The sequence below is a fragment of the Callospermophilus lateralis genome, chromosome 9 (assembly GCF_048772815.1).
Source record: "Callospermophilus lateralis isolate mCalLat2 chromosome 9, mCalLat2.hap1, whole genome shotgun sequence".
NCBI classification, from domain to species: domain Eukaryota; kingdom Metazoa; phylum Chordata; class Mammalia; order Rodentia; family Sciuridae; genus Callospermophilus; species Callospermophilus lateralis.
The window spans coordinates 22267751-22292494 of record NC_135313.1 but is presented as its reverse complement, the minus strand read 5'-3'; the positions used below and the strand labels follow the sequence as shown (position 1 = coordinate 22292494).

The 24744-nt window shown below is 33.4% G+C and overlaps 1 protein-coding gene across 1 annotated transcript in view; it reads left to right on the top strand.

Annotated features, from left to right (window-relative positions):
• Positions 1 to 24744, top strand: part of Spag16 (sperm associated antigen 16) — an 895679-nt gene that overhangs the window by 664936 nt on the left and 205999 nt on the right. Inside the window, exon 15 of the mRNA XM_076866456.2 lies at positions 3585 to 3711. Coding sequence (XP_076722571.1) covers positions 3585 to 3711 — 127 coding nt within the window. The remainder of the gene's footprint in view (positions 1 to 3584; positions 3712 to 24744) is intronic.

The window sequence follows — 24744 nt, the reverse complement described above, 5'->3', positions numbered from 1 at the left end:
CCAAATCTTATTCTAATATCCAACTTTGTAAAATCTGCTTTAAAAATTATATAAAGCCATAACATGTTCTATATTAAGAATACTATTGGTTTGTTAAAATAGCCTTTTAATTATTATTTACTGAAATTTTAATTATAATTCACTTAAATTATAAATTACCCCATTACCATTCCATTCTTCTCCTTTGCTTTCTTTGTTTTACAATATATAAATATGCTAGAAACCTCTGTGCAGAGAGATAGAAGTTCAGTTCACCTGTTTCCTGGCAGCAGTTGGTATCAGGTTTGCATAAAAGAAGTTTTCTGAATCCACAGTAGCAATAGGCTTATTTCTTCTATGTTAGATTGTCATTATAAATTTCACTTATGTTCATTTTTATTTAGAAATAGTACTGTATTAATTTTTATTATAAATTTGATTTAATTTAAGTTTCAGAAGCAATAGTAAAAGTTTTAAGAGATGAACACACTCGTGATCCTTGCTATGTATAGTTAAACTTTCCTATAATATATTTCTTCAGCCTAGGTGAAGCCAGTTTGGTCTGTGTTCTTCTACTCTTTAGGTAACTTCATGTCTGTGTGACTTTTCCCATTATAGCATCTGTTTTGGTGATGGGAGGCTTAACCAGGGCAGTCAGGGTGGCAACATCTTTAACCTTTCTTCACTTTGCTAAGTTTTATTTGCATTGTTTATCTCCTTAGAGTCTTTTGTTAAAGTTTTTTTCTGAGTTTCAGCTCATTTAACATTTCCATATTTTTGAACAAAATGCTTCGAATGATATACAGTCAACATTGATAACTCTCTATTTCCTTATTCTCATTCCATTTTTTTTATTCAAAATCGAGGGCTAACATGAAACAGAAACTCTGCTGGGTGCTGTTGTAAACAGCCACAGACCTGCACTTGGACTTTTTTGAGAGTTGTCTACTCAGCCACCTTCAGGACCTTCCCCTCCTCAGCATGAGTGCCAGTACCAGTAACACAACCAGAACTACCTTTTAGAGAGGTTCCCAAAGCTCCTGAATCTTCACTCTCTTTAAAATCATCATGCAGTCCCATCTATCTTTAAAAAACATTTTCTTTGAAATCTTTCTCAGTCTAGGGTAAGCACCTCACTGTAGCTCTCTCTGCTTTCTTACATATGTTCTAAATATAATGGTTTTCTCCCAGTCCATCAACTGATCCCTTTCCCACATCTCTCTACCTCCAGGCTCCTCCAGACTCACACCATGCAGTTTGGATTAGCACTATTTCAGTTTCTTGTTTTATCCCAGGGAGGGAGGTTGGCAGATGACCCTCCAAATTGCCTGAAATGGGAGGTGGAGGGATACAGGGTCTTGAGAATATTCCAAGTTTGGGTTCTGTATTTTCTACCTCTTTCAGCATTTTCTTTTTTATAAGTGATTCAGAACCATCAGGGTTAGAATTGACATTTACCCCAAGACTGTTACTGGGGGACTCAGACTAAATAAAATGTTTAGGTTTAAGTTTTAAGAAAGCATTGAGTAATTCATCAGTTCAACAAATATTTTTTGTTGAACTATATTAAGCTCCAAAGCCTGCTATAGGCCATCCCTCTGCTCCACCTGCTTAGTATAACCATGTTTTTTCATTACTAAATATCCTTCAGTTATTGTATCTAAATACAAACTGATGTCTATCACTCAGTAAGTTATTATATACAAAATATGCATTATTATATTCATTTTACATAATGCATATTTTGTCGTGGCAATGGAAAATTCTAACTAATATGTTATTAGTTGTTCAAAAGAATTTGTAAATTAGTATCTACTCTTATTAATGGAGCATTTAGCATAGTGCTTGGTTCATTAAAAGCATTTAATAAATATTGAGTTACTTTAATATTATTGAACTATTCAACTGATCATTAGGAAGCAGTCAAACACAAAAATATTTAAACTAGTTTAGTATTTATTTCACTTCACATGATGAAACTATTTTTTATTTTTCGTATACTCCTCAAATTTTAATATACAGTGGAATAAAGGATACTTTAGGATGATCCCTAATTCAGAGATGGCAGACAAGTTAAGCACATTGAGTCAATAACTTGTCTTTGGTAAAAGGTACATCCAAATTAAGTTATGATTAAAAATTATCTACTCTGTCCTCAAAATTGAAAGTGTTTCCATTTTGTAACTTCTAAAGATAAAGCCTTTATATTTGGAAAAGTTTTTTTTCTAATTTATAACATTAATATTCTCTGCTAAGACAGAAATATATTCTTTTATTTTCTGAAATGAAATTCACTGATTCCTCACAATTCTTACAATACATGTTTACATATTTGAAAACATTCCAAGTTCTCTATGTTCCTTTTAAGTCATAAAAAAGATTAAGCATCTCATTTATTAGATTGGGGACAAGGCCGTTTGTATTACTTTGCTGGTGACAGCAGTTATAGAATTTTAAAACTAATGGCATTCATTGCATTACTGGATGTTTAGGGAAAAACAAAATGTCCACTTGAACTGAAATACAGGATGTGCAATTTTTATAGAAAGAATTCGGGACTGGAATAAGAAAAAAGTGAGCTAGATCAAAGCAATAATAACAATAATTGTATGATAAAAAGTTAATAGTTTTTAACATTTTTAAAAACTGAGAAAGAAAACGAGAGGACCTTCTTTGACATGACAGTTAAAAAATTAAGCTGGAGTTGAAAGAGAAACTGTAAATCAAATTGAAAACAGAGTATTGACTTATGGTAAACATTAATGATGATTCTGATATAGGCGATACTCATTACATTTATGAATGAGCAAGGAAATTAATGATGGAATTTTGACTGATGTAGATTATGAGGTGCTGGAGAGCAAAATCCCTCTTACTCATCAATGTTTGCCTGGCTACTGATAAGAGGTGGATGCTTAATGAATACCTCCTGACAGGGAGCAGGAAAAGCATGGACAGCCCTGAGCCCCAAAACATTGAGCCTCAGTTGCTTCCACTACACTGGAAAATACCCTTCCTCACTTCCATTACACTTCAATCCATCCACTCTTCCTTCTGTTTTGTCTCCCTTTATTCAAGTACCTCCTTTTTTATTCTACCATATGTTGTCCAAACAAGCACAAATATCCCTACTGTGAATTTTATCTAACAGACCACAATGGGCACAGTTTAATTATAGTCCATTTCACCTGGCTTTAGTCATCCTGTCATCAACTGTGGCACACTGTGTCCATTTCTCTTCCAACCTCTGTTTTAATCTTATCTAATATATAAATCACCAATGCTAACTACTTATAAATATATGGAGTGAGATGTACTTATGAGGTAATTTTTCATGTATGTAGTTTTTATTTTTCACAAATATTGTTTGTATGATACATGATCGTGTGTATATATTTATGTATATATAATATGTAGACAAATTACACAAGTGTATGTATATTTTTTACTTTTTCTCATATAATTAAAATAATGATGAGGCCTTCCTGAAAATATTATCTTCTAAAATTTAGTATAGGGTTTCATCTCTTGTCTGTGGTCTACTATATATATTTATAGATATTTTCTCTATGTATGTACTTTTTTGTTTATTTTATATTTTGAAGGGTCACATGATAGCATCCTGTGATGCTTGCGGGGTTATAAAACTGTGGGACTTTCGGAAACTCTTACCAATTGTATCCATTGACGTTGGACCAAGTGCTGGCAATGAGGTGAACTTCGATTCATCAGGTAGGATAGTTTTGCTTTAACTTTTGTAACCAAACTGAAAATGTTAGTATTTGTTCTGAAACTATTTTGCTTCCCCTTAAATTTTCTTGTATTTCTTCATATGTAAATTTGTTCTTAACATTATATTAAAATGTGTTACAATATATTATATTTGATCATATTACATATCAAATATTATATTATGGAGAGTTATATTAATCATATAGTTAAAGAAAGAAACAGGATGGGAAACGTGTGTGTTAATATAGATGACACAGGTTTGCTGTCACATATGACCATAGAGCCCACATCCCGTGGAATCACCATCCAAGGTAAGAAAATGGGGTTTTCTGAAGCAAAAATAACTGAGAATAGAGAAGAACAAAAGTTTGGTAAAAATAAACTTGAAACATTTTAAATGTAATAGTTTAGTCATAAAATTTAATAAATTGCTACATGTTGTCCAGATTTTACATTTAATTTGAAAAGTATATTTATCTGATTATTGCAATTATGTGCTTAGCATTCTGTAACATTGTTGTATGATTATGTGAAACATTTTTCTGCACTGATATAAACATTATCAATCAGATAATACAATTGCATCTGTATCTTTAATGAGAGCTTTTGCTCAATAAAGAATATCCTTTGCTAGTGAGATATAAGTTTTAAACTTTTTTAAGTGTTCAGAATTTTTTAAATTCTTTGAGATCACTTTATTTTATCTGATATATAAATTACCAATGCTAACTACTTACAAATACACGGAGTGAGATGTACTTATGTGGGACTTTTTTCATGTATGTAGTTATTCATGGTAGATCAAAATTTTAGAGATGGCAAAAACTTAAATTTTGGAAAAGTAAAAAAGAATTTATATGGAGGAAATAATTTTATTTTAAAAAGTATTCTATGTTGGGCTGGGTTGGGCTCAGTGGTAGAGCGCTCAGCTAGCATGTGTGAGGTACTGAGTTCAATCCTCAGGACCACATAAAAATAAATAAATTTAAAAAAATGAAGCAACAACAACAACAAAAAAGTATAATTCTAGTTATAAGATAATTGCTGTATGTCTCTTGGGACTAGTTTCATGATACTGTCATGACTCATCTGAAATTTAGAAAATGGTAAGTTTTTTTCTTAAAATTGAAGCTACGTGCCTGAGGTTGTGGCTCAGTGGTAGAGTGCTTGCCTTGCATGTGTGAGGGTACTGGCTTTGATCCTCAGCACCACACAAAAATAAATAAACAAAATAAACATATTGTGTCCATCTACAACTAAAAAAATGTTTAAAAAAATTGAAGCTATGTTCTCATTGTAAATCAGTATAAAGCCACCCTAACAACAATGGCTCCTGTTATTCTTGGGCATAAAGTGTTCCCCAACAAGCTTCTGGGACAGAAATGTTCATGGCTAAAATGACAGGATTATGAGATATGTAACCTAATCATTGAATTAACATATTGGATGAATTAATAATTTAAAAGGATTGGTAACTGGGCATAGCTGGAGGAAGTAGGTCTCGGGGTGTTTCATCTTGTTTCCCTGGCTCCTCTCTGCTTCTCACTGCCATGGGCAGTGACCTTCCTCTGCCATACCCTTCTGCATGATGACTGTTTCACTTTGGGCCCAGAGCAATGCAATCAGCTAATCATGGACTGAACTTCTGAAACCATGAATCAAAATAAGTTTTTCCTTTCCTAAGTTGTTCTTATTTGGAATTTTTTTCACAGTAACAAAAAAATAACTAACAGAGCTCCTTTAAAAAAGTTTTAGAAACATTCTTGACATTAGGACATTTATGGTCTGCCAGAATTCAAAAAGAAAACACTGTACAAAATAAGAGATCCTAACTATAATAATTTTACTTTATACTGTGAAAGGTTATTAATATATAATTTATATTTTCTGACATGGAACTCTACACCAACATCATAGCTCTAAGCATCTCACATCCCTAAATCCTTTCTTATTATCTTGAGCAAGCACTTAACTATTCATACCTTTGAAACTGAACTCTGAAATTTAAAAACTTTTGGTTGATCTTTCTAATAATAAATGTTAAAAGCTATTTTGAGATACCTTGCTACTAAAATAGCTGTCTATTTTATTGTCATTATTAAATATATTGTCACTGGCTTTTTACTGACCTTGTTATCCAGCTGGAAAGTTCATTGTATAGTCAGACAAACATGATTTTAAATAAATATCAGTATCCATCTTCTGTCAATATAATGTTAAAATTCTTGGTACAATAAATGTACTTTTTCTCTCCATGACTATTGCATTCCTGGTAATATGATAATATCATGGAAAGTGCAGAAGATCAAGGGTGGAACAATAAGAAACAAAAGACAAAGAGTGTAAACTAGAGCCCTTGCTAATAAAAATGTTTTGTTAGTCTAAGGGAATAAAATTTGAACCTGACCTTCCCATCCTTTTGACCGCTTCTTCAAGGAACATGAGATAATTAGTTTTAATTCTATGTGCTTGAGAAATTAGTGTCATAAGGCTTTTCTCATTGAATAATGAGAAATCTGTGCTTCTGTACAGTAGTCCTCAATGACTCTTCATTTAAAAGGATTGAAATATATCAAAAGTGGGCGAAACTCAGGAGAGCAAACACAAAGTCTAATGAGAGTCTGAGCAGAGAGGTGAAAATCACAAAGCACCAGAAATTATGTCTCTCTCAAGAGAATAAAGAAGACTGTAAACCCAGAGCCAAACAAAAGTGAAATAAGGATGGAGATACATCTTTTCTACTTGGTATTTATTCAGAAAAGGATTATTTAAAAGAGAAGTATAAGAATTATATTGTGAAAATGTATGGAATCTAAAAGTAAAATCAAATGAAAATTAGTAAATTAGTAAATTCAAAATATGCATTCATGTGAATATACTTTTACTTATTCCCAATGGCAAGTCAGTACAAATCTATTAGATATAATAATTGTCCAAGATTCCAGAATACATTGACACTGCTGACAGTAATGAACATTTGTTGAGTGCTCACATTAATTAAGTTTAATTCTTTGATGGAATTAAATTGTGTATTTATGTACACTCAGAGCATTACTTGTGACTACTTCCCAGTGTGAGTGGAGGGTCTGGTAGATTATCTTAGCTGTGCTCTTGGATCTGAGTAAAAGTCATTGAAAACATACATGTATTATCATAACAATATATACTGGTAATACATGTAAATTTATGGATAGCATCCAGTTGTTCGATATTCTAAGTGACCATCATAGAAATTAAAAATTTCTAATCATATTTCATATTTCTGGATCAGTTTAATTGAAGGGCATATTGAGATGCCTCTTAGCATAGTCATCTGCCATGTTTTATCCTAGAGCTGGAAGATATGAGGTATCTTAAAAAAATGTTTCCACATATAATGACCAATTTTTATAAATAAGAGATTTCTCATCACTTCAAATCCAACACAATATAGAAATGAATTATAAATGAAGGCCATAAAAATCTGAAACTGTTGTCCATTATCTTTCATTTCAAATTTTCATGTATATCAAAATTGCTTCATTATTTATTAAGCTCATAAGCAAATATTTCCATTTTGCATTTATAAAAAGTAAGTATGTTCTACTGAATTGTACTTTATCTGTTTTAAAATTAATATTCCTAATAGCATATCAATTAGCTTTGACAAAAGTATTTGAAAACCAGAGGTATAGAAAAAGAATACAGGCCATAATTCAGACCGTTAGGTTTAATCACATATTCAGCACCTTTCAGACTTTAGGCAAATTATTTAATCTCCCTGAACTAATATTCATCATAGAAATAATGAAGGAGATAATTGTTGTGCAGTTATTATGTGGATTCAAATGGATGACAGTATCTTATGGTCTTAGAGAAAGAATATCTCCAAAGAAGGGATTGAGGAGTTCCCAGAGAGAAGGCAGAACTAGACATATGTGGTGGAAAAGAATTCCAGCACATGCCCGTCAGAGGCATATAGAGATTTATTTTGGGAAACAGATATACATTTAGACAAGAATGTGGGCTCTCTCAAGAGACAGACGTACTTTGGGGTTCCCAGCACTTCTTTTAAAGGAAACTTGGTGAGGGGTGGGTATGGAAAAATACCTAGCAATAATATCCCTCTGATGATTTCAAGATGATTTCTGGTGGTCTTATGCCTCTGGATCCTTAGCTGATGTGGTCTTCATTATCTGGTTAGTAAATAGTGCTGGAAATTCCCTTGTCTCTCATAATCTGTTTATTGGGGCTTTAATCAACAGTGCACAGGTAGATTTACAGATTTCTCAGGAATCTGGCAGTGACAGGGCTGGAAGAGAGGCTGGCCCAGAGAATGATAGGCGTGGAAAAGCATGTGGAACTCCTGAATTGAAAATCTTATTTCCCTGTCCTTCCTGTATTTCTTATTTCTTTTACCCTACGTCATCACAGTAAAGAACTCTTAGCATAGTCATCTGCCATGTTTTATCTTTTAGAGCTGGAAGAGCTCCGAGAGGTTGTCTTGTTCATTTTAGGAATAAGAAAAGTGAGTCAGCATATCAATGTGCAAGATGCTTGAGGCTGTGTGTCCCTATGGGATGTTTCTATTGACCACGTGAATACCAGTGAGTAAAAATTAAAAGAAACAAAAGCCACAACCACACTCTCATGTAGTAGTAAGTATAAATTAAATGGTTAACTAAGAAGTAAGTTACATATAACTTACATAAGTTACATATAACTCACCATCTAGGGTTGAGTTCTGTTGCTATATCAGCAGTCACACATTGAAGAGAAGTTGCATGTGGCACTACATTATTTAAGTAATGTTTTATTTGCAGATACATTACTTGTGACAAATATGGATAATCTGTGTTTATAGATATATACATATATTAGTACATATTTATAACTCTGTGTTTGTAAAGGGATAAGTGTTTCTTTCTCATTAAACAAACAGCGTCCCAGTAGTATAAAGCCACAAATTCTGGTGAATATTCACTATCTAAATAATATCTCTCACTTGGCATACTCAAAATGCCATATGTTTTACCATTCAAAAATTTATTGCTATTTCAGAAGATGTTAAATGGAATTACATAGTGAAAGTAATAAAAATGAGAACTTATACATGCACTTTTATACATCTCTCATTTTACTGTGTTTATGTGGTTTAGAAATATTTTCTCTTCTTTTGTAAAAGGTAATTCCAGTACATTTGTAAAGAAGTCACATCCCCAGAAAATGCAGAGGCTGAAATTGGAGCCAGATGGGGACTTTCCAGTAGAAAGCTTATCAGTATCAGATCATTAAAATGGGCAAAGTTTCCCATCATTTGGAGAAAATCCTAAATATTCTCCACAGGCTGAACCACAATAGAAATGCTAAAATGGAAGGTGAATAATGACTTCATTGGAAAACAAGAAAAACATCAGACCTCCCTGCCCCAATTTTTCAAAACAAAAGGAAATTACCTCCCCCCACATTTCAGTTTGAATTTGATTTATCAGCTTCTATTAGTGAAGGCCAGAATGCATTGTTTTCTATTTAAAAGGCAGATTATGGTTAATTCCCTCTGATACAAGCAGCAAAGTATAGTGGAGAGAGTGCCCATTCAGAAGTTAGGAGCCCTAGTTTTGAATTTTTTCTCCACTACTTTGTGGCTGAGTGATTTGGTGAAATTTCTAAACATTTCAGTTCATTATATTGAAGTATTTTTAAAAAATTAAATAAATAAGGATTTTTTACTTCCAGCCCTAATAGTGGTAACAAGGACCAATTTGATTTACATTCCACCTGGAACAACTGGGAAAAAGAAAGAGAGAGAAAGAGAGAGAGAGAGAGAGAGAGAGAGAGAGAGAGAGACAGAGAGAGACAAAATGAACAACAGTGATTCCTGAGAGATGGTCAGTAAGGTCAGTAAGCAACATAAGCCATAAGACTGCTCCAGTTTATTGGCCTGGAGACAGTTTGTAGGTCTCACAGGGAGGGACATAATGTGACTTTGCCATCTCCCAGGTGAGAAGCCTGAATGGACAGTCCCTGGAGGCCGAGGCAGTCAGGGACTGGAGAGGTGAGAGCAGCGGGGAGCGATCCTTGGAGAGGTTGGGTCCCCTCCAGTCTCTAGCTGAAGAAGAACAGGTACATGACAGCTTGAGCATTAGAAGAACAGGTACATGACAGCTTGAGCATTAGAGAAAAACAATCCTGGGAGTTTGCACAGGTATAGAAATGATTCATCTTCCCATCAACCAGAGCAGGAAAACCCTGCAGTTCAAAAGAACAGAAAGTAGAGCAAGAATCAGCAAACTATGTCCATAGGCCAACTTGTCCTCTTTTTAGATACAAAGTTTTATTGGAACAGAGCTTCACCCATTCATCTATAGATTGTCTAAGATTGTAACACAGACTGACTGAGTGGCCTCCAAAATCTAAAATTCTTACTATCTGGCTTTTTAGAGGAAAAAAACTTGCTAAGATAGAGTGCTGAGATAGGTGTTGCCTCCAAGGTGAGGCAACATTAGCTCACACCTCTGGAGCTGGTCCTTTCATTAATAGCTTTGAACCATATGAATTGTCTCATGTATTAATCTATTTAATCCCCACTATAATTCAGTGAGACTGTTACTCTTGTCTACTTTTTAGAAATAAGGAAACTGAGATTGAGAGACATTAAAGCTATCCTCTCAAAATTACCTACCCAAACAAATCTGGAGTTGAAATTCCAAGCCAAGAAGTCTGAATTTAGATACTTATGTTAATACTATGATTGTTATGGTAATCAGAGTGTTTGGTTTTATATTGATATATTACATCTGTTAGGAGAAAGGATTTATTTGCTGTGAACATTGAAATAATCCCATTAATGACTACTTGGAGATGTTTTACTCAGAGCTAAGACCTGAATCCTATTGTTGACATTAGTTATCAATTACTTGTCTCTGGAAGAAAAAGAGGAAAAGAGACTGTCCCTGGTGTATCTACCAGGTTTCTTGTGTGTCTTGTGTATAGGAGGCATCCTAAATATCTTTATGCTCCTACAGGGAGCTGGAAGTTCAATGCCACACACTAGTAGAAAGTCCTGTCCAGGTAATTAGGGCTGAATTGTGTCAACCCCTGCAGGGCCCTTCAGTTTTTGTTTTTTATTTAAAGCATGGCATGATTAAAAATAAAAATTAGAAATTTAAATAAGAAAGGAAGAATGCAAGCCAACTTCTTTTATCTCTAAATCTCAGGAGGAGCTGCCCATTCTGCCACATCCCACTCCTAGGGACAGCATCACAAAAAGACAGGATAAAATATGAAGGAGAGAAGGTGACCAGGTGACCCAATTCCATTATTTTATAGTCCTATTAGTCAGTTTCCTGTTTGAGTGGTCCTATGGTGTGTGCAAATCAATTTTGTTCTTAAGTAGGATATGTGTCCCTCTGATACTAAAGAAACCAAAGGAAATCTGGTCCTGAAGTCCTTTGGATATGCAGGTCTATGACCAATACCTGGAGTGAGGTATGCTGTGCTCTAAGAACTAGGCCCTTTCAATCATCACAGCACTATGAGTTGGGTTTGAGAGCTTTAGTTACATATTTACAATAATATATTTATATGCTTGTACAGTTCTGTGAAAGCCTGAATTGCATTTTGCTTAATTACTATAAATTCCAAATTGTAAAGAAAAAACTGGAGATTCATAGGGACTGGTTGTGTTTTCTTCCTATTAAATTAAACTATTTTTTCTTTGATTTTCTCTTATTATTCCCTTGGCTAGAAGCAATTTAATTTACCTGCTGCAAGTATTGTAAATAACATGCCAATAATAGTGAGATACCATGAAATATCTAGTTAAAGACTTATTAACCAAAGATACATTAATTTTGGGATAGTTCAGAGTAGTAAGAGTATTATGGCCATGAGCTTGTTCTAATAAATCTAAATGCTAATTCTGGTTGGTTGGTGACCATGCTATATCAATTATTACATATTTATACATCACCCCATTGATGGATCATAAATTCTGAGAACTAAAATGCATTTGAATTTCACAATTTATGATAGATTAATATAAATGAAAGTAACTGACTTCTACAAAAATATAATTGAATTTATACTTGTAACTAAATCTTCTTCCTTTCAAATGTGGTCAAGAGACTGTATATTAATCTAATGGTAACATCACTGCATAATCCATATAGCCTCCCTCTTGGAATTGTCCTCATAGCCTTAGGATTAATGCTTTATGGTCCTGAATTCCCACAAATCCTTTTTTCGTGTCTGAATTGAATTTGTAGAAACATCTCATGAATCAGAAAAGGACATGAGTCAAGCACAAGGGGAGGTTCTAAGAAATGAAATTATAGTTTGTCTATGATTTGTAATATGAAATTGAACAGGACATCTAACCTCTCTTGACCTTACTTCTGTGATCTGTAAAATGAGAAGTTTGGATTAAGTGACTCACCAGGTTTACAACCTAACTTTTAGACAATTTTTATTACAGTTCCTATGTTCAGTATAATTAGAACATGGTATACTGGGATGAAAATAATAATATCAACACTTAAATGATATTTTTAAAACATGAAAATGAAGCATCAAAATAAAAGTAAAATATTTCATTTTTCACTGGTTCAAAAAAGAAATAGAATTTGATACAAAAATCAATATTATTGAAAAATTGAGCCTTAGATTTAAGTGGCAGCTCTATTGTTCATCAAGACTAAATTATTATTCTCACATACTAGCAGCACATATTTATTCTCTCTAGCATAGGAATTTTGGTAAAAAATTATCAAATTCCAGTGTTTTAATAAATAAATTAATAGTTAGATCAAATCTTCCTATAGGATTCTATGAGATAATATAAGACTGACCAATTGTGGTACAATTAGAGAAGAAAATACTTACCAGCTTTAAAAGGTGCAGTATTATACAAGTGCAATGAACTATTACAGTTGCAGTTACATGAATGATACAGAGTCACACATGTGTTAATTCCTTCATTTTTTGTAGTATTTTAAAACAAGTATAATTTTAGATGCAGTTGCACTGCATAGAAGTATAATTGTAACATTATGAGTACAGATAATTAAAAAATGCATGGAATTTTTTCTTACATAAATAAAATATTTCCTTGGAAGTTGTTTTTTTATAAAGCTTATATACAAAAAATTTAAATTTAGCACATACCCAAATAGCAATGAATCCTAAATTAATATCATCATGTTTCACATAAATTTGTTAAGCTATTTAATAAAAAAATTTTCAAAGGTATTTATGGTAGTTATAGGCATATTGACAATGTATGTGCTAATATCAAATTATTTTTCAACAAGTTTAATTAAATAATTTTGAATAAGATTTATTTCTATGTAACAAGTATGAGAAATGAGTTGTATAGCCAGCCATGCTTTAATATAATCTAGGAAATAAAACATCCCAATACATATAGTTAGCTATGCTAGTATGTTTGTAGATACAATGGAAATTATGTGTATATTTTGAGCACAGGTCATTCTTAAATATGGAAAATGACATTTTTGTACATATCTTAGTGAATAAAAATGCATTTATATAAAGAAATAAGGTACAATTAGACTTTTGAATTTTCCTAAGGATACACATTTTCAAAACATAAGAAGAATATGTTATTTTAATCAAATAGCACATACAAGTTATTGGGTTAAAAAGTAATAGTTAAAATTTGCAGAGCATACATACTACGTGGCCCAAAGTCAAGAAGCCTAAGAATCTGTCTTCCTTTTAATCGTGTGTGTGTGTGTACAAAATTGAACAGATAATCATCTTTAATCTGCCAAGCTGATGTTTTTTAATAGGATAATCCTTTAAGAGAAGATGCAGTTCAACAAATGTGCAAATCAATCCAGAACAAATACCATACTACTCTTGGAGATGGTGCCTGCACAGTTGGCACTTGTGATAACCTGCAGTTATATTTATCTAAAATTGAATTTCAAACAATATTACAATATTATCTGCTCAATCTGATTGAGCCAAGAAGTATCTCCATTCACTTGTAATGTAAGAAGAGCATAAATAAAAATTGCTCAATATCATTATGCAACATTCCCTACTACACACTTTACCACCCATGGGGGAAAAAATGACATAGTGTATTGTTATGAAAATCAAAATTCTATAAATGTTTTGAAATGATGAGTTTGATAAATATCTTAGTATAATAGATATGCCTTCTAGTCCAAGATTGTTATCATTCCCTCTCATTTTTTTGGTATTATAATAGAAATTATGTTATTTCAAGTGATGAATATTTAATGTAAGCCAATTATATGCTGTTTACTAAATTCTGGGATTCAGTGATGAAGATATAGGTAAGACTCCATTTATAGGATAGATTAAAACAATAGACATGAATTTGCAAGTAATACCAGGGAATACTATAAACCATACATTAAACTCTTCTGTCTATAATATTCTATATGTGTTATTCCAGTGTTGTTTATAAAAAAGAATACCTTGTAGGTATATGGGGTGGAAAAAAGATAGGGGGAAGTCCTATAAGGTTAGTTATAGTCACCCATATATGTTCTAATGGACTTAATTTAATTTATGAACTCAGTGTTCAGTTTCACTTTTGAGTATGCCTGCTTTCTTCGCTATCCCTTCAGTCAGTATGATTCCCAGAATATTTGACTTGTTCCTATATCCATACTGCATTAGAAACATCCATTATTACATCTAATTTGGGTAAAGATATGCATATGTTTATTTGTCATTTAAGATTTCTAAAAACTCTATTTTGCTATAAACTCAATTACATTTCTTATTTTTTCATTCCATAGTATGTTCTTAATTTTTATTCTATTAATATTTGATAATCAAGATATGCATCTTTACCCAAATTAGATGTAATAATGGAAGTTTCTACTTCTTCTACTACTTCTTTTCCACTTCTTCCTCTTAGCTCCTTTCTCTCCATTCATATGTCCCACCTGCTTCTCTGGTAAAAAGAGCTCAGTGAATCATACTTCTTTGCATGTATTAGATAAATATCATCAGATTTAGTTACTTTTCTCCTTTCCTGTCTCATCTTCATGAACATTTTCAAATCTCTTTGATATATTTTCTTATATTTCCAAGGGTCCTTAAAGAATATATTTATAGAATTATTTTGTGTATTTGTCACTTAAGATTTCTAAAACCTCTATTTTGCTATAAACTCAATTACATTTCTTATTTTTTCATTCCATAATATGTTCTTAATTTTTATTCTATTAATAATTGATAATCAAATTTATCAATTCTTCCTACTGACAAGAGCTACATTTTATTCATCTTTACACTTTATTTATCCATTGTGTTGGTGTCACTTGCTGAAAAGTCCCTGCTACTTCCTGGTGTTTTTGCTATACATTCTCACGCAGATCCCAGTAATGGGCTTCTGGGAGCCTTTCTCCTGGCATATACTAAGGGATGGGATTGCTATGCCAGAGAGTAATCATCTTCTAATCTTAGTAAACCCTACACATTTCCCATTTATTATTTCTGAACTAGTTTATAGTTCAAGAAATTTCATTCTCATTATTTGGTAGTGCTATGCACTACATTGTGTCTCTCTGACCCCAAATTCATATATTTAAATCATAAACTCTATAGTTGGACCATATTTGAAGATAGGGTTTTTAGACGGTAATTAAGAAATTAATGAGGTCATAAGGATATGATCCGAATTCACACGAATTGGTGGCTTTACAGGAGCTCTTGCCATACATGCTGAGGGAAGCTATGTGAGGACACAGCCAGAAAGTGGCTTTCTGCAGTCCAGGAAGAGTGTCCTCACCCAGAACCTGAAAATGCTGGCACCCTAATCTAAGACTTCTAAGACCTCCTCACTAAATAAAGTAAAATAAATCTCTGTTACTGAAGCCACTCAGTCTATGGTATTTTAATATTGCAGCTGGATCAGGATAAAATTAGGTAGATTTGGTCTTCTAACTCCTGCAATATAGTGGGCATTGTGTACTTTTACATTTTCCTCATCACTAGTGATGTTGAGCATCCTTTTTTACATATTTGTCAGTCTTTCTGGTTTCCTCATTTGTGAAGCGCCTTTGCATGGTCTTGCTACTAGATCTCCTGCATCCTGGGAGTTGCTGATTTTGCTATCATCTGTGTATTTACACTTGTTTCAATATTGTAGATTTTTCTCAAACAGTTGCCTATTTATTGATTTCACCCACCCTGTCTCTTATTGAATTGAAATCTTAAGACTTCATGATATCATAACAATTTTTTCTCTAATAATTTTTTTTTCAGCAGAGTACTGCTTTAGAATACCCTTCACAACATTAGGTCACAAAAAACTCTTCTCTATTTACCTGCCTTCACTTTCTGATGGTGCCTTTTACTTTTTAGAAGGTGTTATTAGCCAATATTTTTTGCAGTAACAAACAAACCCATGATGTTCCTTCTGGAAATATTTGTATTTTGTTCACTTATGAAGGAGCTTCAGGACAATTCAGGCCTAATCAACTTTCCTAGGCTCAGCCAATCCATATGTATCTTCTCATTCTAGATTGTATATGGGACATGTTGTCTTCATAGAAGGGCAGAGCAGGGAATAAAACACTGAACTCTGCAATAACATTTGATTCATTTTTAGATGTCACAAATAATGTCTGCTTTTTTTATTCTTAAAAAGATTGTTATAATAAATTATCTTAATTTTTAAATGCATGTACATTTGATGGGATCTGAAGCAATTAAAATCTTGTCAAAAGAAAATAACGTGTAATTTAAAAAGAGAGCCAATATATTTGATGAAGTCAGCCACCAAATTGGTTTGCTGTTAATTATGGATGGTTAAACCATAGTGAATTGTCCAAAAATGTGGTATGACCTAAGTCACAGACTCAACTAGATAAAATAAAAATATAAATGTTTTAGATAACAAATGGTAATATCAAAATAAGGAATAATTACCTAAACTATGTTATGTTTGCAACACTTTCTTCTTCCAAAAACTGGCATATTACTATATGAGTTGCTGAGTTTGTTGAGAAGGAGACATGAACTCATGGATTTGCTCCTCTTCTGGCTCACATCAAGAGGCAATTTCCCCATCAATACCTCAAAACAGACTTAGGTATTTTAATATTGCTAACATTTGAAAGATCATAACTTTACTATTATCTTCCTGACAGATATTTCATGATTAACTTATTTTAAGACTGTCCTTGAAGATCTTTGCACCTGCATAAGCTTGTATGTAAAAAGCATTTATATACATTTTTAAACTTATTGAATTGGTAGGAATTTGGAAACATTTTGTTTATTTTTTCTGAAATTTTGAAGCAATGGAAAATAGTGCTTAGGAATCTCATCTCAACAAGAAAGGGGTCTTAAATATGACAATATATTATATCTGTATAACTCTTCGTAGATTTTTATATCATTCTACCAGCATATCTTCTAATCCTCAGTCCTGTGGATTTTTTTCATGATCAAAAATGACTTCTACTTAAAAATATTTTGTATCACTACTTTTATATAAAGCCAAAGTTGGTATCTAGTTTGTTAAAGACAGTTGAACAAAGTCATATATTTCTAGAATCATAACCTTCATTCTCCCTTTACCTAGACACAAACTACCCTGTAATTTTTCTCTGTTCCCCACCACCAAAATTGTAGTCCCAGTTAAATATGGTTATTTGTAAGAAAGCACTGGCCTGGCTTTATAGTTTGGAATGGCCAATAAGTCATAATGTGATAAATATGTTGATGGTAGTGCTTAACAACCCTGTCGTATGTCAGTCAACCAGATTTACACATTGTTCTGCTATTTTTGATAATGATGACAGAATTTGTTTTAACAGAACCATATTTGCTACAATTCAAAGTCAATTAGCTTTTTCATGTGATGATATTAGAGATTCTCATTTAGGTGCTTAATAATAAAATAAAGAGAGCATTATTCATATTAATTATAAAATAATCTTTAAAAATAATTTGAAAGGGCATCTTTGAATATCAATCATAAGATGATAATCTCTGAAGATAATTCAAAAATAAATTAAAGGTCTCAATATAAGGCTTGTCCAAATGCAGTACCTAAAATCCATTTAAAAGAATACCATGTGGGGGCTGGAGTTGTGGCTCAGTGGTAGAGCGCTTGCCCAGCATGTTCAAGATGCTGGGTTCTATCCTCAGCACCATATAAAAATAAATAAATAAAATAAAGGTATTGTGTCCAAATATGACTAAAAAAAATACAAAAGAATACCATGTGACTATTAAAATAGCATAAATGTGTATATAATGAAACAAAAAGATTTTAAAGTACACATTAGTCTCCTCCTCCTTATCTGCTCTTTCACGTTTCATAGTTTCAGATACTCTTGGTCAACCACAGTTCAAAAGTATTAATGGAAAGTTAGAGATAAACAATAAATTTTAAATTGCCTCCTGTTCTGAGTAGCATGATGAAATCTCATGCCATCCTGTTCCATCTAACCTGGACTTGGTCTCACCCTTTTGTGTGATTCAGTTGAGAGAGGAAACCATATCATGTAAATTTTATTACACTATATTTGTATGAGTGTTCTATTATATTAGTAGTTAATTCCTTACTATGTCAAATTTATAAATTAAGCCTCTTCCATAAGTATGTATGTATAGGAAAAAAAACATAGCATACGTAGTGTTGGATAATATCCCCAGTTTCAGGCATCTGCTAGGGCCTTTTAGAAGAGCCATGCATAATAGGAGCGATGATGTAGTAAAAATAAACATAGTATTAAAAGAGAGTTTAGGACATGATTTCATAGTAAGTGTCTAGATAGATTGACAGGTGGATGCTGTGATGCTCATTGGCCCTATCCCTCTACTCATATCCTTCCATGTTCTTTGCCCTCCTCTGTTCCCTAGGGAAGCTGACTTGCCCATTGACATATGTTTAGAAATGTCCCATGGGAGACACTGACAGGAGATTAGAGGGTAGACTGAAAGAGAAGTGGGGTGTTTACTCCATCTGCTCACATCCTGCCTGGTGCATTCACAGCAGTGGCTGCACCACTTGCTCTATAGCTGCAGCCCCAGCTTCCAGGGCTCCAGTTATTAGCCAGGATCCAGCTGGGTCATTTCTTCTCTAGTTCCCTTGAAGCTTAGTGTTGGTACTAACTTCCCTGTGTTTCTCATGTATTTATTTCATCAATTATTCCTCTATTTTTGTCCCCTCAGTAAATACTCCCTTCATTAACAAGTTTCTTTGAAATGTACATCTGAGTATGCACTTTTTGTTTCCTGCCAACACCTTGACTAACAAAAATGCACATAAAAGGCTTAGTATGACATCCAGCAAAATGAGTGTAGGAATTCTCTGTGAATGTCTAAATTACATAAAGAAAATATACAATATTTTTCAACATGAAGAAAATAATATAAAAATGTTCCTATATGTGAAAGAAGGAAAAAAAACCATGAAAATAAATAATGTTGATATGAAACCATAAAAAGCTAGAATCTTTTGAACTTGATGTAATTGGCTATATTGTATAATGATTCCCTGCATTTGCATTTAATTCCTACTAATCTCCTCCAAAAATATGTTAGAAAGAAAGGAGAAAGGCAGATAAGCATGTCTCATCAAAAGCCAAGTGAAAGTTTACATCTATTAAAGGTTGATGCTTCATATCTCTAGCCTCCATTTACATCTGGAAGGAAGAAAATTTCCACTCTACTGTCTCAGGGTTAAGAAATTTTAAGTAGAAAACGTCTATCCCCTTTCAGCTCCATCTCTGTGCCTTCTTCCTCTCTTTCTTTGTGAAAGGAGTATTCCACTAACTGGCAAGTTCAGAAGGAAACAAATAGGTTCCCCTATGTAGCTTCTACTGGTGGACTTCCTCCAGGGACAGCCTGTCCTCTGGTTGCACAGTTTTTTCATCCATGGCTGTCAGCAAACATCCCCAGTAGTAGATATTTGAATTATTACAACTCTGCTAATAATTGAGTGGGCAGGTTAATTCATTGTCAAAAGTGTTAGGATGCCTGCAAGGCTGAAAATTCATGTTATGTTTTTAATTCAGCTAGATCACATTATTGCTGATATTTTGGTCTCCATTTCTATAAATTCAGTATCTATGCCTCAAGTGGTTCCAAACTGGAGAGGAAAGAAAAAGATATTGTACTAATGCTGTCAAATCACAATAAATTCAAATTTCTTTTATATGGCTATAGGAGGCATCAGTTATTTTTAAACTGTTTATTTTTGTTATTTTTCATAATCACTACAGATAATTTTGAAAAACAATATAAAATATATAAAAGAAAAATAAATCATATAAAATCACACTAATCAGCTAACAATTTATATATTTATCATGAAACTTATATAAAATTGCAATCTAATATGTATTTGATAATATAATATTTTAACTTTAATTATATTCATAATTGTTTTCACTTTAATTATGTGTAGAGACAGTAGAACAACTCGGAACAGTAGCCTTTGAAGTGACACTGACTGGTTTTAAATCCAGATTCCATTACCAATTAGTTCTTTAACCTTGGGCAAGTTTCTTAATCTTTCTATGCCTAAATTTCTCCCTCTGTAAAATGAGGATAACAAAATAGTACCTGTTGTGGTTTCTGTGAGCTTTAATGAGATAATCCATATTATAACATGGTTAACAAGACACACTCTCTGCCCTCATTGTTTACATTCAAATGGGAAAAGCAGTAAAGTAACTGTTTCTCTCTATCCTTCTCTCTCCATCTCTCTGTCTCACCTGTGAGTAGACAAAACACACACATGCATTTATAATCTACATAGGAAAAAACAAAGCTAATTTCAATGTATAGAGCATGTTATAGTTTAGAAATGAGGTGTTCTCCAAAAGTTCATGTGTGAGACACTGCAAGATTGTTCAGAGGTGAAATGATTTGGTTATGAGAACCTGAACCTAATCAGTGGGTTAACCCACTGATATAGATTAACTGGGTGGTAACTGTAGATAAGCAGGGTGACGTTGGATGAAGTAGTTCTCCAGGGCATACCTTTGGAGTCCCTGGTGAGCAGAGCATCCTCTCTGCTTCTTGATTATTCCATATCCTGAGCTACTTTCTTCCACCATACACTTCTGCCATGATACTCTTCTGCATCATCTCAGTCTCAGAGTTATGGAGTTGGCTAACCATGAACTGAACTTCTGAAACCACAAGCCAAAATAAACTTTTCCTCTTCTAAATTTTTCTTGCCAAGTATTTTGGATACAGTGACAAAAAGCTGGCTAAAATATTTGATATTTCAGATGAGATGTTCAGGAAAAGCCTCTAGGAGAGAGCAAACTGTGTGAAGTGAACCAACAGGCCATACACAGGTCTTGGCAGAGAGCATTCTAGAAAGGGGACTCCCAGGAGACAGACCCAAGTTAGAGTAAGGTTGAGAAGGTGTGACTGTGTGACTACAGTGGAATGAATAAGGGCAGTGAGGTATGCGGGGCAGGGTGCCTAGAGCAGAGGGAAACAAACTTCCCAGGCAGGATCCAGGGTCTCTGTACCAGCCACACTCCAAAGGACGTGGCAGGACTGGTGGGAAAGCACAATTATGGGACATTGTGACAGAACAGCCTGAGCAACTGTTTTCATCTCAAATACAGCTACTTCACCAGAGGATTTCTTCTGTGGGATGCTATGCTACAATTAAGTGTTGAATTAAACATTTTATTTCATTTGCAAAATTAAGTCATCATGATTTTGTGTGATAATTTCCAATTTCTTCTATTAGTGATTTCTAGAAACACCAATTTTTCTTTTATAGGTTAGAACATTAAGTAAAATCTCATATGAAATAAGATGCCCAGAAAAGAATTTGTTATGTCATGTAACTCAAAATTGGATAACCCTTGGATATTTATAATCATATTGTAAAAGTCATCATTCCTTGAAGTATCACAGTATTTGAGATGTAAATTAATGTATTTATTCGATGCTAACCAATATAGTTTCATTTTGTGCTGCTTGAACTCCTAATTTTTGTATTGAGAAAGAACACGTTCATAATTTGACTCTTTTATTCTAAGAAAGCAAATTAAAATTCAAAGTGTTCAGCTAAGAAGTGAGTTGGTGAATGTTTATTTTAACTTTCTTTAGTGCATTTCTGTCCCAAAAGTCAGGCAGTATTTTGCATTTTGGTCATTTTTCTTTTGCGGAGATAATGAGGGTGGGGACTCTTTGCAACTGCAGGCAATTGCTTTGAGCTCTATGCACTTTGAAGAGATTAGCCCCATTGATATTCTCTTCATTTTTTTAGAGAGAAATGCTGCCTTCCCCTGAGTGTAGCAAGACGGACAGCTATTGAACAGAAGCTGCTTTTGTCTAGCAGATAGTATGGTATTAAATATTCTCTTCTAAAAGACATATGTACATCATCAGAAAGTTCTCCAAGATGCTTGAGAGCCTCATTACACTGATGTGCTAATTTGTTTGAATCTGCAAAGTTAAATTCAGGATCATTTGCCTGTAAAATATCCTTAAAAGGGTTGGAGACTGGATTGTATTTGTATTAAGCTGGCCAACTTGGCGATGAGCAAGTTGATCATAGCAGGGAAAAGAATGGGGATGGCATGATCTCTGCCAATAATACAGTGAAAAATATACAGGAAAACTATTTGAAGGTCTGTCCATCAGTAGGACTAAGATGGTCAAATACCTGTCTCTCCTGGGTGAGTTCATCAAAGTGCCTTTCTTTGATTTAAAAATGTTACAAATTGCTAGAAGCCAGATGAAGCCATATAAACATTAAAAATTTTATACCACTTGATTCCACATGCATTGTTGCTATTTCAGAGAAGTTCAATAGCAAAAATCTTAATTCAAATGATTTTTTCTGTCATTAAAAATTACTTTATGTGGGAGGGGGTATGGATGGATGGATAGATAGATAGATAGATAGATAGATAGATAGATAAATGTTATTTATGTGTGTATATATATAAAATTTTAGAACTACAGTTCTATCTAGTGTCTGAATTAAATACAAGAGCCTCATCTACTGATTACCTAGCTCCTGCAGACCACCGGATTGATACTGAAACCTTCTAAAGGTCATCATATCCTTTTTCTGAAAGCATCCCTTGGAAGTTCAACAGCTTAGCCAGTTCATGTTGCCTTTGTGTCTCTTGCTCTGTTATACTTACAGAAAAAGGAACATTTATTCAGAGAAGGTAATAAAAACCTATGATTTAGGAAACAAGGTTATCATCAAATGACTCTTTTATTTATGCTATTCATACTACCCATCTCCAGGATATAACAAGTATTGATCAATTTCAGGTCAATTGGATGTGTGAAATAGAAGTGGCTTGTGATTATGTCCTGTGGTTTGAAGGAGTGAATTTGATTACATGACATGCTGAGGTACCTTCTTTGGTGCTGTGCAACTGTGGCAGCCAGTTTTCCTAGGAAAGAACCTATGATATAATTCTAGCCACTTCAGAATGTTAGAAATTATAAAATCCTACCACCTCTACCATTAGAAATTTCTAATTCCAGTTGAAACTCTATCATTAAAATCCTGAACAGGCTCCCATTTGTTTTTTTTTTTTTTTTTATTATTGGTTGTTCAAAATATTACAAAGCTCTTGACATCTCGTATTACATATATTAGAAACAGAGATGGATTTGGATTTTCCTGAAAGACAACCAGGGTCAGAAAATTGTCATTCTGCCTTTATATCACAGGATGCCAATATTTTGGGACTTCTTAACCCTGGAAACTAGAGTCAATGAAAATTTTCCAAGATCACTGCAACTTTAAGGAAATGAGATGAAAATAAGGAAATTCTCATCTGAAGGTCTGACTTTTACTTAGTGCCACCACTGTAGTTATGTTGGATCTAAATTATGATGGCAAATACTTGAAATCGACAATTTTTTACTCCTTTACAAAGAAACAAATTGCTCATGGGTGTTGAGAATGTCCACACTCTCCTTTTTTAGTATTCTTTCTTCTGATTTACAGAACATATTTTGTTCTTTTGCTGCACTTTGCTGAGTTACTCATCTTCCCCTTTTATATATTCTAACAAATGAAGACATATCATTGATTGATAACTACACACATAAAAATGGCTTTTGAGGGCCTTTGGCTCTTGTCATCATCCAGTATTTTTTCAAAAACTTTTTGGATAATTTCTGAAAAGTTCTCACTAAACTCATTTAAAGTTAAAATTCGAGCACATTTCCAGAAACTTTGCTTTGCTTCAAAATTGAACATTGACTCCTTACACTAACATGGTATAACAGCCAATTAGCCCTCACTCTTATGTAATAAAAAGAGATTGTATCCTGTTCTACAGATTGAATGGTTCCATAAATCATGAAAAACTCAGGCTTAAACATGCGGATTTCCAATGTTTTCTTGATGAAAATATCAAGATTGATTGAAGTTCTTTAAGAATAATAAAGATTATATATTTTAAGGAAAAGTTATTTGTATTGAAAAAAGTTCTGTTAATGTTACCTGCAAATTTTAGCATAATTATAAATAATAAAAATTAATTACAAATAGTTTAACAAACATTTACTTTTCACACACATCAGTGTGTAGATGACTATGTTTCACACAGTCATTCAGTGGCCCAAGTGGCAAAGTTCTTCCATTTTCAACATGCTGCTTCAAAGATCACTATGGGCATCAGTATCTAGCCAGTGGACAGGAAAGGGGCAGGAAGAAAATGAAAACTTGCTCCTTAATCCTTACCTTTGCATAAATGTAGTATAAATGTTTACTACCAGGGGCAAAGAGCCTCAATAAATAAATATCCACTTCCTTCAGTTGAAAAGTGCTGGTGTCCTGGCCCTACCAATTTGTAGGAGGACTGAGAATTCCATTTCTCTGCATAGCAGCCAATTTCCAGCAGCAACTTTATTTTACAGAAGCGGAGCTCAACCATTGGTGGAGAGCTAACAGTACCAACCACACTATGTAATTAGAATTCTTGGGTTGTAACCAATCGAAACTGAATATCCTACCTCAGTTAAGCAAGGAATTGATTAGAGGAGCATGATACAGTTTGGAAAATCTAAAAGAAGGTTAAG